The 19,021-nt window shown below is 37.9% G+C and overlaps 1 protein-coding gene across 3 annotated transcripts in view; it reads right to left on the minus strand.

Moving 5' to 3' along the window:
- Nucleotides 1-19,021, minus strand: part of cv-2 (crosveinless 2-secreting protein) — a 267,655-nt gene that overhangs the window by 205,943 nt on the left and 42,691 nt on the right. For all 3 annotated transcript variants that reach the window (XR_014129164.1, XM_081746144.1, XM_081746143.1), the window contains exon 2: nucleotides 16,931-17,045. Coding sequence is in view for 2 of the 3 variants with exons in the window: in XM_081746144.1 (XP_081602270.1) it covers nucleotides 16,931-17,021 (91 nt within the window). In the remaining variant the exon portion in view is untranslated. The remainder of the gene's footprint in view (nucleotides 1-16,930; nucleotides 17,046-19,021) is intronic.

Raw genomic sequence — 19,021 nt, forward strand, 5'->3', positions numbered from 1 at the left:
CAATCTCAGTCTCACGGAACAACCCCGAGAATACACACAAACACGAAGTTGTTCTTCACAAACTCGTATAGGCCGATGTCAAGCCAAGAATCCTATACCAGTGTTTCTCAAAGTGTAGGTCGCGACCCATTGGTTTTTTTGATAGGTGGCGAGAAGTTTTTCCTTTTAATTATGAAAATTTTATTTGATGCAGAAACATATGTTGTAAAGTAAGTACTATTTAGGAAATGAAAATTGGAAGTGTTTCTTAATGAGGTGAAGAGTAAGTGGTTACTCAAAGCCTTGCCCTGTTCTACAGTCAATAGAGATGTTGGGTTTGGATGGAAAGAGAATGGATGAGTCAAAATCTTTTAAGGGGTAGGACATTGCGTTGGGAATAGTGTTAGCTCTGTATTGCCTTTATATGGAAAAATTAGAAATATGATTTACAAAATTTAATTGGTTTGAAGTACACCACCATTGCGTAGAACGACAATGTGTATTTGAATAAAAGTACGTGGGCCACAAAATACTTTTTAATATTTAGTGTGGGTCGCGGTAACAACAAGTTTTAGAACCACTGCCCTATACCAATGAGGTGGATTAACTAAAGTATTAAAGAGCTACACTGAAATATTACCACATTCTTGAAAGAATTTGCTCTCTCTGAATATGAAGAGAAATAAAAACAAAATGCACAACTGTATTGAGTGTTGTCATTTCTATGTCACTATATGAACCTCCGTGAAGTTGCCCCCTCCCATAGAAGCACTAATGATCTTTTTCCTAGTGCCATCGTTAGTGCTTCGTAGAACACCAAATCCCTCATTAGTGCTTCAATAATTTGGACGCTAGAACTAAAAAAATCTTCAGGGGCTAACTTCCCATGTTAGCGACCCCCAGAAAGCACTAAGGATGAAACCTAGTGCAATCGATAATGGTTCTAGAAAACACTAATACTTTCCTTAGTGCTTCAATATTAGTGTATTCGTGGCATATTATATTTCACGAAATTCCCACAAGAAATACATGCGGAATTTATGTATTTCCCAAGTATTTCTTATGGAAGTTTCGTGACATATAATTGGCCATATCTACAGTAATAGTAAAGCACTAACGAAACTATTAGTGTTTTGTAGAATCACTAATGATACACTATCGATTTTACTAGGTTTCATCGTTCGTGCTTCCTGCGGAAAGCCAACTTCACAGAAGTACCATATGAGCATAAATAAAATTAAGCATTGCAGTAGCGTTGCTACAATGACTATAATGAGCATAGTCACAGTAGACAGGACAAAAGGAATATTTATATTCATGTTCGAAATATAAATTTACCAGTTCTTTTGTTTGTCTGAGTCCATCTAGACCCACATGTTTTTAAGAATATGTACAGGAGCTGCTGGATGCATGCACCAGCGGGTAAACCTCCAGAGTGAGTGAAAGCGAACACACACACATAAACGTGGTCAATTTGGTTCTGACATTCATATATATATATATATATATATATATATATATATATATATATATGCATTCAACATACTTTCTCAGATAGTGACGTCGAAGCGGTGACTTTCACAACAGAATTACGCGCTCAAAGGCAAATTGCCTCCTGTTTTTTTTTTTTTAACGTCGTCTTGTTTTATTTTCAAACATATACACAAATGCATTACCCATAGACAGAAGAAAGAAAAAAAAACAGTGGCCTACGTTGAAGAGATATACAGACCATACAATAAATAACACTTCGTATGCAAACACCTTCTTCCAGGAGAACAAAATTAAAAGTATGACCTCAATGGTCGTGCCAATTCTTCTACAGGTAATAAAAATGAAACGTATACAGGGTGTTCCGTTAGGAAACGACCGTAGACCGGGAGCACACGAAACTGTGAAGGATTTTGGTTTAAAAATATACCACGAGCAAACAGAATTCATTGGGAGTGATGCTACATTGTTGGCAAACAGTTGTCGACATTAGTTGACTGAGTTACCGTTCCAAGGTATTTCCGTTATAAAAAACACTATCCACTACTATAAGATTAAAGTTTGCATTATCTTATATGCACACAGTCTCTCTGAGGCGAGACCTTACCGCAAGACAGGCATATCAACGGGATCGATGCGTTATAACCGAATATACATCATAGCCAGTTTTAAAAGTTACATCCAAGTATTTTTTTAAAATCATTTTTTGAGTACTTAAGTGGCCCCGCGTAGCGTAGTCGCTAACATTCTCGCCTTTGGTGCAAGCGGTTCCGGGTTCGATTCCCAATAGGGGTACTCGGTCGAAAAAGTGTCAAAAGCTTTTTCAGGCCAATCATCAAGTTTTCCCAATTCAAACCAGGCTAATGCCGGTGTGGTACCTAACTTATAGGTCCAAGGCCCCTTCCTACCTTCCCTTTCCCCGGATAATGTGATCGCTGAGGGACGTCATCCCTCATGCATGACGAGCTAAACGGCTACAGATGCCGAAAGCCTAGATATCTAAATCCTATAATCCTATGAGCACAACCAAATTCAAGCAGAAAGTGACACAAAAAGGTTTCCAGCCAAAGAAATCATTAAAAACCAAGGAAGATTAGGAATTAGGAATTAGATTTCCGGGGTTTCGGCATCTATGGCCATGTTAGGCTGTCACTAGGATTTGGATTAGGAATCAGATTTCTGGGCTTTCGGCATCTATGGCCATGTTAGGTCGTCACTAGGATTAGGATTGGGAATTAGATCTCTGGGCTTTCGCATCTATAGCCACGTTAGGCCGTCACTAGGATTAGGATTGGGAATTATATTTCTGGGCTTTCGGCATCTATGGCTATGTTAAGCCGTCACTAGGATTAGGATTAGGAATTAAATTTCTGGGCTTTCGGCATCTATGGCCATGTTAGGCCGTCACTAGGATTAGGATTAGGAATTAGATTTCTGGGCTTTCGGCATCTATGACCATGTTAGGCCGTCACTAGGATTAGGATTAGGAATTAGATTTCTGGGCTTTCGGCATCTATGGCCATTTAGGCCGTTACTAGGATTAGGATTAGGAATTAGATTTCCGGGGTTTCGGCATCTATGACGATATTAGCGCTGCACGTATGAGGGATGACGTCTCTCGGCGATCACACTATCCGGGGAAAGGGGAGGAAGGAAGCGGCCTGGGACCCGTATGTTAGGTACCATTCCGGCATTAACCTAGTGTGAATGAGGAAAACCCAGGAAAACCTCACTTAGAATAGTTTTACACTTTTGACACTGAACCACTTTCTTGTGGATTTCTATCTTTTGTGGTTTTGGCAGAGAGTTTGGAGTGGAGATGGAATATATTGGTGGGACGTTTAAATCCTTGCAGGAAATCGCTTCTCGCTATCTACTACCGTTTCTTACTTGATAGAGATCAAAGTTAAAACCGGAAGTAGTTGATTTCTATCGCTTCCGGCTTGAATAGAGGGTAAAGAGAGAAAAGGTATCTATTTTTAGAACCCTAAATCGTTTCCAAACAAACCGTGTCTCACTATCTAATCATTTTTGCTGTATGTAGATTAATATTGATACCGGAAGTTGTAGTGTATTTTTGTATTACTTCCGGTTTTAGTAGAAAGTTAAGGATGAAGATGAAATGTGTTATTGGGATGGTTAATCGATTACAGAAAACCGCTTCTCGCTATCTATTATCGTTTTGGCTCTATAGCGGCCAACGTGGAAACCGGAAAAGGTATATTTCCACCACTTCCGGTAGGGTTATCCAAACGAAGATCGCATATATCATTGAGACAGTAGAGGTATATTAAGAAACTGCTTCTCGATATCGCTTTATCTTTTTGCTCTACGATAGGCGTAATTGAAACCGGAAAAAGAACATTTTTACCACTTCCGGTTGCAATAAAAAAATAAAGACGGATCTATAACGTATTCTTGGGATGCTGAATTCGTACCAAAAATTCGACTCTCGTGGTCTCTTTCCATTTATGACCTAATACCTGTCGACAGAGATTAGGATTACGGATTAGGAATTAGAGTTCTTGTTTTTTTGGTATCTGTGTCCATGTTAGCCCATCATGTATGGGCGATGACGTTGCTCGGCGATAACACTATCCGACGAAAAGAAAGAAGGCGGCATGGGACCTATATGTTAGGTACTATCCCGGCATTTGCCTGGTGTGAATGAGGAAAACCCACGAAAATCTCACTTAGAATGACTAGCCTGAAAAAACTTGGTGTCCCCATCGGGAATCGAACTCGGGACCGTTCGCAACAAAGCCAAGAGCATTAGCGACTATGCCACTCGGGGCCATCTGTGGATGGGAAAAAAAACTTCCAATACTTACGCATAACGCTGTCTGGAAATCTGAAACTCAATATTTTGATATTTACTTGTAAAAGATGGTTCACATTACTTAACCAAACATACAAGTTGGCAGCCCTGCTTCGGGAGGCAGAATACAAGATGATTGATGATTCCGCTAAGATACATTTTGTAGATACGCCTCTTCAAAACAAAACAAAAACAAAAACAACAAAAAATGTACGCGGGTACAGAATGTAAAAACTTCTTTCCTTGTATCAAGGCCTTTTGAAAGATATAGCCTTTTTGAAAAAAAAAGAAGCGAACTATTTAAAAAAAACTATTGAAATTATGTGAATATAAACATGCCCCTGAGTTTTTTCTTCTTTTATGTATACATAGAAGGAAGGAAAACATAAAAAGAATTTTTAAAAAGTAGGTGCGCCATTTTAATTATTGGTTTTCGCAAAAAAAAAAAAAAAAAAAAAAGTAAAAGTAAAAGTACAACCTTTCGTAACACATCGGAAAATTGATTTTTTTCTCTTTCCCCCAAAAGGTTTGTTTGTAATGCACTCTGGCGGCGAAAACAAGAATCAATGAGGAAAACAAACAACTCCTCCAAGGAGAAGGGAGATTCAAATGCAGAAAAGCACTTTTAGGAACGTCTCAAATTGTTTTCAAGAACAAACAAATATTTGTTTTGGTATCCACGAATAATAATAATAACAAAAAAACCTATATTAAAAGTTTGGGATCGAAAACTATTTCTCTTAAGACGAAAACAGTACTGCTAATATCTTTAATGGGAAATTTCCATTAAAACTTTTTTTTTCTTTTAATGTTATGTTTACAAAATTACTATAATCAGTTTTAAACTTCTAAACTAAGTTATATATATGTATAGCAAGTCTTCTCTATGTCCATCTGTTGACAGTTATCAGGGGAAAAATCGGAAGTTTTCTTTTAAAGAAAAAACAAAAAAGGAAATCTTTAAATTTAACGTCCCACGGTTAAAGAAAAAAACATTCAGCGTCCCACGAACAGAAATGAAATTAAATCCTTCAGTTTAACGTCCCACGATTATGCCTGTTAGGTTAAGGGAAACGATCCACGGTTATGCCTGTTAGGTTAAGGGAAACGATGACACGGTTATGCCTGTTAGGTTAAGGGAAACGATGACACGGTTACGCCTGTTAGATTAAGGGAAATGATGACACGATTATGCCTGTTAGGTTAAGGGAAACGATCCACGTTTATGCCTGTTAGGTTAAGGGAAACGATCCACGGTTGTGCCTGTTAGGTTAAGGGAAACGATTCACGGTTATGCCTGTTAGGTTAAGGGAAATGATCCACGGTTATGCTTGTTAGGTTAAGGGAAACGATCCACGGTTATGTCTGTTAGGTTAAGGGAAACGATCCACGGTTATGCCTGTTAGGTTAAGGGAAACGATCCACGGTTATGTCTGTTAGGTTAAGGGAAACGATCCACGGTTATGCCTGTTAGGTTAAGGGAAAAGATTCACGGTTATGTCTGTTAGGTTAAGGGAAACGATCCACGGTTATGCCTGTTAGGTTAAGGGGAACGATCCACGGTTGTGCCTGTTAGGTTAAGGGAAACGATTCACGGTTATGCCTGTTAGGTTAAGGGAAAAGATTCACGGTTATGTCTGTTAGGTTAAGGGAAACGATCCACGGTTATGCCTGTTAGGTTAAGGGGAACGATCCACGGTTGTGCCTGTTAGGTTAAGGGAAACGATTCACGGTTATGCCTGTTAGGTTAAGGGAAACGATCCACGGTTATGCCTGTTAGGTTAAGGGAAACGATCCACGGTTATGTCTGTTAGGTTAAGGGAAACGATCCACGGTTATGCCTGTTAGGTTAAGGGAAAAGATTCACGGTTATGTCTGTTAGGTTAAGGGAAACGATCCACGGTTATGCCTGTTAGGTTAAGGGGAACGATCCACGGTTGTGCCTGTTAGGTTAAGGGAAACGATCCACGGTTGTGCCTGTTAGGTTAAGGGAAACGATTCACGGTTATGCCTGTTAGGTTAAGGGAAACGATCCACGGTTATGCCTGTTAGGTTAAGGGAAACGATCCACGGTTGTGCCTGTTAGGTTAAGGGAAACGATCCACGGTTATGCCTGTTAGGTTAAGGGAAACGATCCACGTTTATGCCTGTTAGGTTAAGGGAAACGATGACACGGTTATGCCTGTTAGGTTAAGGGAAACGATCCACGGTTATGCCTGTTAGGTTAAGGGAAACGATCCACGGTTTTGCCTGTTAGGTTAAGGGAAACAATGATTAAAACAAGTGAATAATGACGGAAGAATATGGGGAATGAGAAAGTGGGAGAAATGGGAGTATACCGAGGAAACCCATGAGCACGATGTTGTCCACCACAAACTTCCTTGACCGGGGTTCGAACCAGGGATCTCACTCACCAGAAGAAAGCTCTTTAACACTAAGCCACTGTGCTCTCCGTCCCACGAATAGGTCCTATGTCCTTCCTCAAGAGTATACACAAACCGGAAGTGCTTGAAAAGAACTGATTACTATACAGCAAAAACGGTAATAGGTAGCGAGAAGCTGTTTTTTTATATATGGGTTCAATACTTTATAAATTGATTTTTATCTGACTTTATTAATCTACTGCACAGGAAATGGTAGACATTTTCTTAAATTTGATTGGGTGCAAGATTGTTCAGTGGTTGAGCTCTTACCTCTGGTGTGTGGGGTTCTTGGCTCAATCTCAGGCCAAGTAGTTTGTGGTGGACAACAAAAGACCGACTATTTTTTAAGTCGGCCATTTTCTGTGGAAACATTAATAACCAATATAGTTTTACGTACACTATTTATTAATCTGGGAGATAGTCACATATGTAACTAAGTCCTTTTCTGTGAAGTCAATAGTGGGCTAAATAGGTATCACTCATATTAATTGTTAATATGTAGGTTGTCCAGGTGCTTTTATACGAAACAAGAATGTGCAATGTATACAGCAGATTATTTATTCGTGTGTACATTGGCCAGGTATTTTTATATGAAACAAAAATACCCAACGTAGACAGCAGATTACTTATTCATACGTAAGTTGGCCAGGCGATTTTACAAGAAACAAGAATACCCAACGTAGTTAGCAGATTATTTATTCATATGTAAATTGGCCAAGCGTTATTACATGAAACAAGAATGCCCAACGTAGACAGAATATTATTTATTCATATATAAATTTACCAATTATTTTTACATGAAACAAGAATGCCCAACGTAGACAGCATATTATTTATTGATATGTAAGTTGGCTAGGCGTTGTTACATGAAACAAGAATACCCAACGTAGATGGTAGATTATTTATTTATATGTAAGTTGGCCAGACATTTTTATATGAAACAAGAATACCCAATACCCAACGTAGGCAGCAGATTATTTATTTTATATAGGTTGGCCACTTATTTAAGATTGCCATTTCTGTGAATCCAAGAGCAGCCAAATTAGGTGTTATTTACATTATTTCCTTAGCATGTAAACTTACCACTGGCCATTTTCTGTTACCAAGAATGGGCAACTTAGGTTTCGTTTGCATGAATTATTAATTAGTTTAGGTGAATAAGTTGGCCATCTGTAGAAGTTAGCCATTTTCTATGAAATCACAAATTACTTTTAATATGTGAGTTGGATACTTTTATAAATTTCCTATTGTCTGTGGAACCAGGCCAACGAAAACATCACATTTAATTATTATTAATACTAATAAGTTTGACAGTTTTCTGTGGACGATTTTGCTGTGTTATAAACAGACATAATGTTAACTAATCATTACCTATATTGAATGCAATGGAGATAGTAAATGTAATGGAACGTTGAAATAAAAGTCGGTGGCCAATCTTAGCTGCGAGTTGTAGGATTAATGAGGCATTTCTACAGGAGCTAAAAAGTAGCATTGATTCTTCTGCGTTGAATAGTAACATTGGACAATACCTCTGGACGTATTGACAATAGGTCCACATATTTTAATACTGTATATACAGGATGATATGAACATATTGTGAATTGTGTGGCGTTTGTTCTACTTTTTTTTGACATCGAAAAAGAAAACGAAAAACAAAAGAACCCTACTGCAACTTAAGAAAAGCCCAAGGTTACAATTGGAAAAGAAAGATTAACAAAACAAAATGGATGTGTTGTATTTTCCCGCCTCATTGCGCACTGTCATTAAATTAATGATAGCGTAAGCTCTGTAGCTCTGTTTGCGTACGGTTTTGTCAACTCGGAACATTGGTTTTGTACAGCCAATTACGCGGATCTATCAACGCATAAAGGTTTCAATATCTTTTTTTTTTTTAAAAAAAATCTTTATATTAACCCTTTTGTTTTTATTGTGAAAACCGAGCTGATTGAAAAGAAGTTTGGCTATCATAACACACTTCACTGGTTCTAGTTGTACAAACAAAAGGGTTAAATGTTGTGTTTGTATTCGCATAATATGGACCTTTCACGGTGTGTTTACATGCCTCACATGTATAGATTCCTGTATAGATTCCTTCTATTGTTTTTGTTTTGCATTGTTTTTGTTCTTATAAAAACGTATTACTGTTATACTTGGACTTAAAAAGCATCACAAGTTTTTTTTTTCCTTTGTTTCTTCGATGTTACATCCATGCCTTTCCAAAGCGTTTGATAGTGTTCAAAGAAATGTTTTTAAATCTAATCAACTTTATTTGGTTTTGAAACTCTTTAAACATTAATTACTGATTGTTTATTGTAAGTGGTACTCTATTTTTTGGTTCTCTTATCAGAGATATCGAAGCACGCGAACCCAGAGATCCTGATTTCGGGGCTCGCGTTCAACTAGTCCTTTTCTAAATAACTGATTTAGGGCAAGTGAGTCCGTGCCCCATTGAAACTAGCGAGCATTAGCCCCAAAGACACTAAAGTGTAGAACAAAATTTAATGGCTTGTGGGCTAGGCGAATGATTTTGATTTGTGTTTAGCGTCCCTTTCAACAACGAGAATATATAAGACGGTACTGTTTTACGTGGGATTCGAACCATATGAGCTTACTCCAGGAAGCCAATCCGACTCTTTCGCGCCAAAGATGCTTACGCTGTTCACCTAGCCAGCGGTGCAAATCTGTCTTCAACATTGGGGAGGACGGGTAACTAGGGATGCGCACGAGACGAGTCGAGACAGGATTTTCCTGACAAAATTCGAGTCGAGACACGGCTCTTCCAATAGAAAAATATACAGTTTTCGAGTCGAGACATCACTTTTACAGCACATTTTCGAGACGAGACAGCCACAAATCCTGTCTCGTGCGCATCCCTACGGGTAACACAGTTCCCATAATCTTTTCTCTTTTTTTCAATTTCCAAAATATTTATGAAGTTGAAAAATAATGTTATGGAGGATCCGAGGAGCAGAGTTGTCTTCAACGTTGGGAGGCGGGCAGATTTAAGGCTTATTCTGGGAGACATCAATTTCATCTCACGTTCCTTTGTGGCAATCGGACAAAAATCATCAAATTTCTCCCCCCAAAATACATTTCAAATTGGATTATCGGTAGGGGGACAGTACCCCTCAGTTCCAAAATTGGAGGGGACATGTCCCCCTCATCCACCCCGGGATTTGCGCCAGTGCACATAGCCACGAGGAAGCTCTTCTTCGCGAAACAAATGAAACAAAGGCTACCATTATCCAGACGCACTACAGCGTGAGTAGGTGAGAGGTGGCTCAGTGGTAGAGCGTTTATCTCCGATGCGTGGGGTTCCTGGTTCGGTTCCCTGCCAAGTAGGTTTGTGGTGGGCAATCCCGTTTCCTCCCACATTCTCATTCCACCAATTTTATTATTATTATTATTATTATTATTATTATTATTATTATTATTATTATTATTATTATTATTATTATTATTATTATTATTATTATTATTATTTCACTTGCCATAATCATTTGTCTTCCTTAGCCTAACGGCCGTATACGTGGGACGTTAAACTGGAAGATTTCGTTTCATATCCTTTTTTCAAACCGAACTCCTTATATTCCACAGTAGGCTACACATTCATTAATTATGGTTCTGCTATAGACATATCATACCAAAATATTCCATAGCACAGATTAATTATCTGTAATTCCTGGTATTATCATAGCTAAATCTATTTTGACCAATTGTTTGCGACCTTTGAAAATGACATATCACAGCACTGTCATCGTATAAAATTAATTGTTACAAACTCTTGACAATGACTTACCAACGTATTCCACGATACAGAATAAGTTAATCGTGATCTTTTGGTATTGACCAGGTGCGCACTCTGAATTTTTTTGTTGGGAAGGGTCCGAGCGTTGGAGGGAGTCCAATACTCTAATACAAACCACTTTGTAGTATTAAACGAGTATTATTTTGTACCCGAAAAGACGAGAAGTAATTGTAAAATACTTCCACATATATTAAAAAAAAAAAAAAAAGCACTAGATTGTTTTTATAAGAGAAAGCGTACAGGTGAAGTGTAAGATCAAATTTTCATGCTATATCAATCTTCCCTCGGTTAAGAGTCCCTATCACTGCGAAATTAAAATACCGTTAATTTTACAGTAATTATGTGATATCTTCAAATAGATAAAGGATAATCGAAAAGTGGATCAAGACCTCCTTAGATGACGTTATTTTGCATGAGGTAGCGTTATCACGAGTCACCTAGTAGCTTTGCGTTTGCAGCTATTTAGAAACGCGAAAATAAATGCCGATATTCTAAATGGCTGGATATCGAAAGCAGATAAGTGAGTCTTGATAACTGTATCTATGGCAAGATAATATTGTCTAGGGAGGTCTTGTTCCACTTTTCGATTATTTTTTTTTTTCTATTTGAAGATATCACATAATTACTGTAAAATTAGCGGTATTTTAATTTCGCAGTGATGAGGCCTCTTAAACAAGTCTAAATTTTCTTCAGAAACTGTACAAATTTATGTTGAGTTACAAAGTTTTAAGATGGGTTCCGAACCAGGTGGACCCCTTCCCCCGTAGGTGCACCCCTTATCATGATTTCTGGTATGGACATACCAAAATATTCCACTAATTGGTTGTGATTCAAAATATAGAAATACGGAACTATCCTACGGTATAGCTTATGGTAATTTGTTATGATACCTGGTTCCTTTTGTTTATGCCTGGTGGGGCCAAGGGGAAAACGAAATGCCACGTGACGCGTTAGCCTTGGACCATGAAGCATAGCTAATACAGACGGGCTCTGTCTCTGTCATGGGCACGTGGTAAGTGGTTGTCACATATATATTCACACGTAAAGACTAATCTACCACAAGACACAAAATACTGGAATGTTTATTGTCGCCTGTACAATGAGGCTACAAAGTTGATCGTCTGGAATGCTGACTGAATCAAGTTTTTTTTTTTTTTTTTTAACCTTTTCTTTTCTTCTGGAATATTAAGTAATTAAATGATAAATATCTACAAGAGATGTCGGCAACTCAGTAGTGCGGAAGAACCGGAAGAATTAATAGAATAGATTAATAGATTAATATAATAGATTAGTAGAATTAATGTTCAGAAATATTGTCGCCAAATCTCAGCTCCTCTCTCTCTCCCGGCTATATATCTAATAAAATAAAAAGTTTGTTTGTGTGTGTCTTTGTCTGTGTGCAGCCTGGGTAGTAGACGAGTACCTTGGTCCAGGCCCCTGACCAAGATGAAGTGTTTTTTTTTTTAATTCGAACCAGGGGGTCTCAGGGGGCGTTTACCGGGACATGTAAAAGTAGTAGAAAACGAACGATATTAGTGTCGAATTCATAGTTTTCGCGGTCGCTGAGATCAATGGTAAAACTCCGATCGCATTACTTTCCAAATTCACCCCATTCGGCTACGGGCCGGAGATCACTCGGGGATATCGAGACATGTAAAAATATAGGTAATCCAAAATGACCTATATTAGTGTCAAATCCATAGTTTTCGCGCTGTCTGAGATCAATCAGCTACCATTGTATGCGGGACGGGGGTGATCTGTGGGGGGACGGTTACCATGACATGTAAAAATAATTCAAAATGACCAATCTTTTTCTTTCGTTGTTCAGTTTGTTTACATAGATGTTTTATCTGACCCTTGCGAAGAATGGGTATTTCAGCTAGTATAGTTCCTAGTATAGTGCACCGGATGGAAGTTGCTGATATATTTTATTATTATTATTATTATTAAATCCGTAATAAAAAAGAAAATAATAACACTGTGGTCGAGACGATGCAATGCAGTCTTTAAGTTTTACGTCCCAGGTTGTTTGGGAATTAGATGATTTTGTTTTATTATGATTGAAACTTTGTTTCATATCAGTCCTTGATGGCTCTGAATCACTACACCTATCTTCATCGTCAGCACTCACACAGTTTTGTCCCTCAGACAGTTCGTCTGAGTTCGGGTACTCATCAATAAGACTTTTAACCGAAGAGTTCCAGCTTACTAAAAGGTTCACTAACTCTTTTCTTAGGGACTGTTAACTATCTTCCGGACCTAACTTCTCCGCAATAATAATATTTTCCAGCGCTGTTTCTGAAAGTTCTTTTACAACGTTTTTTTTTTTTTTTTTTTTTTAATCTAAGCAAGATATGTCGGCCCATAACGTACTGTGCTCTTTGAAACGGCTTTTTATGCTAGTTGTTACTGTGTCCAGAATTACACTGTGCACATCAGTTTCATACTTTTTAAGTGGATTACTAACGACTTCACCTTCGCTCTGGAGCAGCTTCTTGCGTTTTCGTGAACAAGCCTCTGGCAAATCAATTGAAACCAATTGGCATCAGCTTCCATAGTGTCGAATGCATTACTTGCCCATTCAGCAAACACTGTAGCAGCATTTACGATGGATTCAAAATTCAACCCATATTAATCAAGTTTGGAAATTAGTGTACGCAGAGGGGTCGCGGTGGCTCAGTGGTAGAGCGTTCACCTCCGGTGCCTGGGGTCTCTGGTTCGATCCTAGCTCGCGCCGTGTGGACTTTTTGGAGGACAAACACCGTGCTCGTGGGTTTTCTCGGGGTTCTCCCACTTTCTCGATTTCACTCATCTCTCATCATCACCGTCTCCTTTAGCCTAACCGGCATAACTATGGGACGTAAAACTCAAAGATTTCATTTCAGTTCAGTTTTAGTGTACGCAAACACGTCAACGCCACTTCGCTTTGGTACTTCGACAGAAGTGTTGTTTCTTTGAAGATGCGAAGAAATACTTGAGCACTAAGTATTGTTTCATACTTGTAAAAGTCCTTCTGCGAGCGGTTCTGCTTTATGTCTAGCTTCAGGTCTGCTATTCTGGACAAATTATATTTCCTTTAATGTGCAGACTGACTGGACATAGAATGCATTTCTTTGATCCGAGAAATAGCCAAATACCTTACCTTTCCCAGTGCAACATCTTTTGCCCACCATCTTGTTTCCCCAATTATGTTCAGTTCTCTTGCATCACACTTATTTTTCCATGGCTCCATTCGTAAATATGACCCAATAATAAACACGGAGCACTCGTTTAAAACACCGAACAAAGAAATTTTAGTAAAAATTTTAATATTTAGTTTCAGTTGCTCCAAAACTAGTGCAAAAATGATTTGTTTTTTCCTCTAAAATTTTATTTACTTAATTGATTTTAAAACTGTGATAGTAATAATGATGAATGTTCAGCCGGGATTTTTTTTTTTTTTTTTTTTTTTACCTGATAGTTTCTAGCAAGGATGTTATAAAATAGAGGATCTGCCCATACAACAAAATCGTGAAGCCATACGTCACAGCTTCGCCACACCTACTCTGTCCACTCCGCACCACTAAGATCGCAATGTTTCGAGCCAGCAATCATGGCGGAAAGGAGAGTAGCCAATCAGACGTGCCGGCTCAGACGATGCTCAATTGTTTTTCGGCTTCATTGAGTTCATATGATGAAGATACGTATGGACAGATCCTCTATTTTATAACATCCTTGGTCCCTAGGGAAGGTAAACACCGACAGTGGTTTGCCATTACCTTCTGTTCGATAAGTCCAATAGCGGGATTCTAACGTATCGAAGAATATTTACATCTAACACAATCGTTATTTTCTAATTTCCTAGTTTTCTTTTCTCTTTACTACGTTCTCTTTTCTCTCTCTCCGTTTTTTTTTTTTTTAATATCGTTACAGGAATTTTGGAGAAGCATAGCCTACATACCTCCTGTGGCTACATCCCTGATCTCATGCAATACAACGTGTAATTTTAAGTCTTAAGAAGTGTTATACATAAAAAGTAAATAACAAAAAAATATGTATCGGTTACTTTCAGATACGACTAACTATTTAGGTTTGAAATATTTTCGTGTAGCACAACGTACTGAAGTACATTCTTCTCAATTATTCTTTTTCGTACGTTGTGAAATTACAACATTCATTAAACACTTCAAGATTGCTGAATAGTACAATACATTTCAAGGACCCTTGACATTTAGGAGAAAATGTAATGGGCAATGGGCAATTATTAATTCTGTCAGAAGCTGTCCCACCAAGAGCATGGAAATTAAGTACAATATAATTCCACCACTGGGCCTCATTAATTTACTATTGGCGGGAGACCTCCCGGTAGGCCTATCCGCCCCTGGATGGGGATGATGAGAAATGAATGAAATGGTGGAATGAAGAAAGTGAGAGGAAACGGAAGAACAACGAGAAAACCCACCGACGCAGTGTTATCCAACATAAACTGCCTTGGCCGAGGACCGAACCAGAGACAAAGCGCTCTACCACTGAGCCACCCCAACTGAGTTCTGTGTTCAGCGTCTTGAACTAATATCTAGGTTATGAAGGATGTGGACAATTTTTAACATGGGCTCCAAATGACAACCGCGGCTTAAATTTGATGCAGTTGGCATGTGCACAAACCAATCATGGAAGATTAACTTGTATAGTACAAGCCGTTCCCCACCACACAATTTCAGCTTCAAAATAGTTGGATTACAGATTTGGGTTTGTATTTTAAGTTCTCTCTCTCCTCTCATTTCGTACGCAATCCTAGACTAGTCTAGTCTTTGAGTAACACTACTAAACGGCGTGACCAAACATCTTGGCATTTGAAGGCGGCGCTCCAAGTTCCCTTTAAATGCTGCTAGCAAATGAGAGGCCAGCGGTATTGCCACGTTTATTTTGTACACATCCACGTCTATCCCCTGTCACCTGATCGCGCTGTAGTTTGTCTGCTTAGCCATAGCCACAACCATTTAGCACTTGGCAATGTCACACCACATCACAGCTTGAATTTCATTGCCAAGATGTTTGTCACAGGCTTTACTTGGATTTTGTTTCTTCATTGAATTCAGAGTTTTAGAACACCCTGTATGCCATTGTTTGGTGCTTAACCCACACCTGATGGTATAGAGCACTGGTTCTCAACCTGAAGGATGGGGAACGAGGAAGGGGAAGCAAAGATAGTCATATATATAAACTGTCAAATTATGAGTAAAATTATCATTTGTGCTAGTAATCATAATTTTAATGGAATTTTATCAAAGTTCACAAGCTCTATGTGTTTGACATTTTGTTTGTCCTAATCCTATTCAATATTTTTACGTATTTAAAATTTTAATAAAGATAAACTTATTATTATTATTATTATCATTGAATATTTACTGCATCTGAAATCGTAGGTCGGGTGAGACAAAAAGCACGTATAATCCAGTGAGAACAGTGCCGGATTTACACATAAGCTAAATAGCTATAGCTTAGGGCCCCATTCGCTTGAGGGCCCAAAAAATTTAGAGAAAAAAAACATTTTAATGTAATTTCCAAATAACAAGAAAAGGCAAATAAGATAAAACGCACATATAACAATGGTGTTTTATGTTGTTATGTACTAGGCTTTTATGAAACAAGTAGTAGGGCTCTATTTCTCAGCCCCACTTGTAATGAGACCCCTGTTATTAAGCCCCCGCTTATAATGGACCCCCTGTTTCCCAGCCCTGTTTTAAGGGGCCCTTGTTTCCATTTAGTTATCCATTAGGTTCATAAATTAGCATTTAGATAATCATCAGGTCCATAAATTAGCATATAACATATATTCAAACCTAAAAAAACGGCGACATTTTGTCGCTGAAAAAGAAAGCTTGACGTATAAAGGGCCCCTTTCAATAGCTTAGGGCCCCATCAAACCTAAATTCGGCACTGAGTGGGAAGGATGGGGCGTGAAGTGTGCAGGATTTACGAAGGAGAGAGGACCTACGTAAACAAAGCTAGGAACCACCGATATACAACTTTATTTAAAAACAAAAACAAAGCAAAATAATAACTACATGACAATGCGTCCTCTCATACTTGCGATCTTCATATTTTTTTACGATCTTCAATTTTTTTAACACTCACAGGCACAAAAAAAAACAATATTCGCTTACAAGTGGTACTTCATGTTAAAAATCTTTTCTCTTTATCATTCTTAAACTTAATATCCTCCTCCTCCCCTTCCCCTTTGCGATAAACTCAAACCCCTGTAACTACTGTCGACAAGAAAGAAAGAAAGAAAAAAAGAACAGGCTAGCAGAAAGTAAAAAGATGTGGAGAGAGCGAGGAGGCGGGGAAGAAACTTTTTGTCACGAAACTTCCGGTGGCATTATCGTGCCGGAAGTGGGTCTTATATAAGTGTGACATGAAGATACTTACGACTGTGTGCGTTGACCACAGCGCATAGCAGGAACACGCAATAAATAAGCATCTTCAACACACAGCTTCCCGTCCTCATTATCCTCTGCATCTTACTTTTCACACACGAGATTTTCTGTAACAAAAAAAGAGATTGAAAAGTTTGATATCGGAACAATATGGGACAAAAAATATATATAACTACTTGTAAGACAACATCAGAATTTTCATTTCTTCTCGGGTTACGGCACGATGGAACACCACTACATCACACGCAAGGGACAAGTAGTAAGAGCGGGAGAGGGTAGAATAGCATGAATCTTAATTACCTTATCACAAAAAGCAGCGAACCAAAATATCTTAGTAATACGTGGCTTATTTCAGAATCAAAGAATTAAGAGTTGGAAATCCAAGTTATGTCTAATTTGAGCTCTCTAGACCACAACCCTAGAAACTCTAGATCACTAAACAATGAGGTCATCAGCCTAATTCCGTATTTTAATTCTTACAAATTTAGAGGAGCAATATTCTTAAATAAACAATTCAGATACAGGATCACAAATGGTAAACATGTCCTACATTTTGAAAGTTGTACCTCAATGAATTAAAAGAAAAAAATCTTTTTTAAAAAAATAAACTGCACAATATCATTACAAAACGACAGTGACTAGTGATGGGTAGTGGGAATATTCCCAGTGGGAAAGAATTTTTTTTTTTTTTTTAAATGTGAATATTCCGGTTTTTCCCCCTGGCATATAAATTCCCGGGAGAGTATTTAATTAAATTTCTTTACTTTATTTTCCAAATTATAAGAAGCATATGACCAATTAGCTACTTTGTTTTCATTTATTATCATTTACTTCTAGGTTGTAAATAATTTGGAGGTTTAAAAAATTAAAATTCGTTGACTGTACTTTATATAACTAATTAATAACAAGATTTTTTAAAGTTCCATTTCCATTTGCACTAGAAAGTACCAGTTTACAAATGATGTAAAGGAACCAGTTTGTAAAGTAATGTAGAAATTATGTAGAAATAGAGATGAAATACTATTAATACACTCCGAATTATCGTTAGTAATCGGTCGTCGATCTATCTGCTGTCTCTGGCTCGAATTTCTGAATAAGTACTCGGACTTTTCTTACATGTGAATTAACGCATTAAATTTCGAGAAATGGGTAGGAAGAAAGGTCGTGTGTGGCAATGTTACGTGCAAAATTCTAAAGATAACTCAGTATCTTGTAAATATTATGGACATAAATACGTATGCGCAAATGTTGATAAAATGGTAAGACATGTGTTTTGAATTGAGTTTAACGTCCGTTCAGCAGCGAGGCTATGAGACATGGAGCTACTGATTAACATGGAATCCGAACCACATGAGCTCCCGCCAAACCCGGGTTTCTCAAAGTAAGACGTGTTTTCTGACACTTATCCAACCTAATTTGTTTATAACATTTAAAAATTTAATATGTTTATAATATCAGTAGTAGGGTCAAGTTTGGAAAATCCACTTACATATAAATTTAAAATGTTTAGCGGTGAAAAAATATGGGACTTCTTATACCAAATGATATCCTACATATTTACTCGCACAAAACATATTGTAAGTAAATATGCATTTGTGCGTACTCTTTAAATATAATAAAATACAGTACCGTACCATTGAAAATCAGCGCCCGAGGGGAGAGTATACGACGGCCTCCCCATACATATTTCAAGTAATTTTTCCTCTCTTTTTTTCCTTTTCTCTCCCGAATTTTTCGACCCCTTACTACGGCGCCCGGGGCCGTTGCCCCGCTTGCCCTACCACACGGCACGGTACTGATAAAATATTACTAAAATAACATAATACAGTTCAGAATATACATTTTAAAGAATTCTCTGGAGACAACAGTAATAAAGAGGCTCTGATTTAAAAAAAAAAAAATCATTTTGAAATCATAAAATAGTAACAGAATGCAGTTTTTTGTGCTTGTAGAAATTTCCAGAATATTCCCATTTTGGGGAGTCTTCCCTGGAATATTCCCGAAAAAAAATATTTTCACGGGAATTTGCCCATCACGAACCGTGGCCAGCAGTTCTACATAGGCAATAAACTCTGTTAACGTT

The sequence above is a fragment of the Thermobia domestica genome, chromosome 18, assembly GCF_964235325.1.
Source record: "Thermobia domestica chromosome 18, izTheDome1.hap1.1, whole genome shotgun sequence".
NCBI lineage: Eukaryota > Metazoa > Arthropoda > Insecta > Zygentoma > Lepismatidae > Thermobia > Thermobia domestica.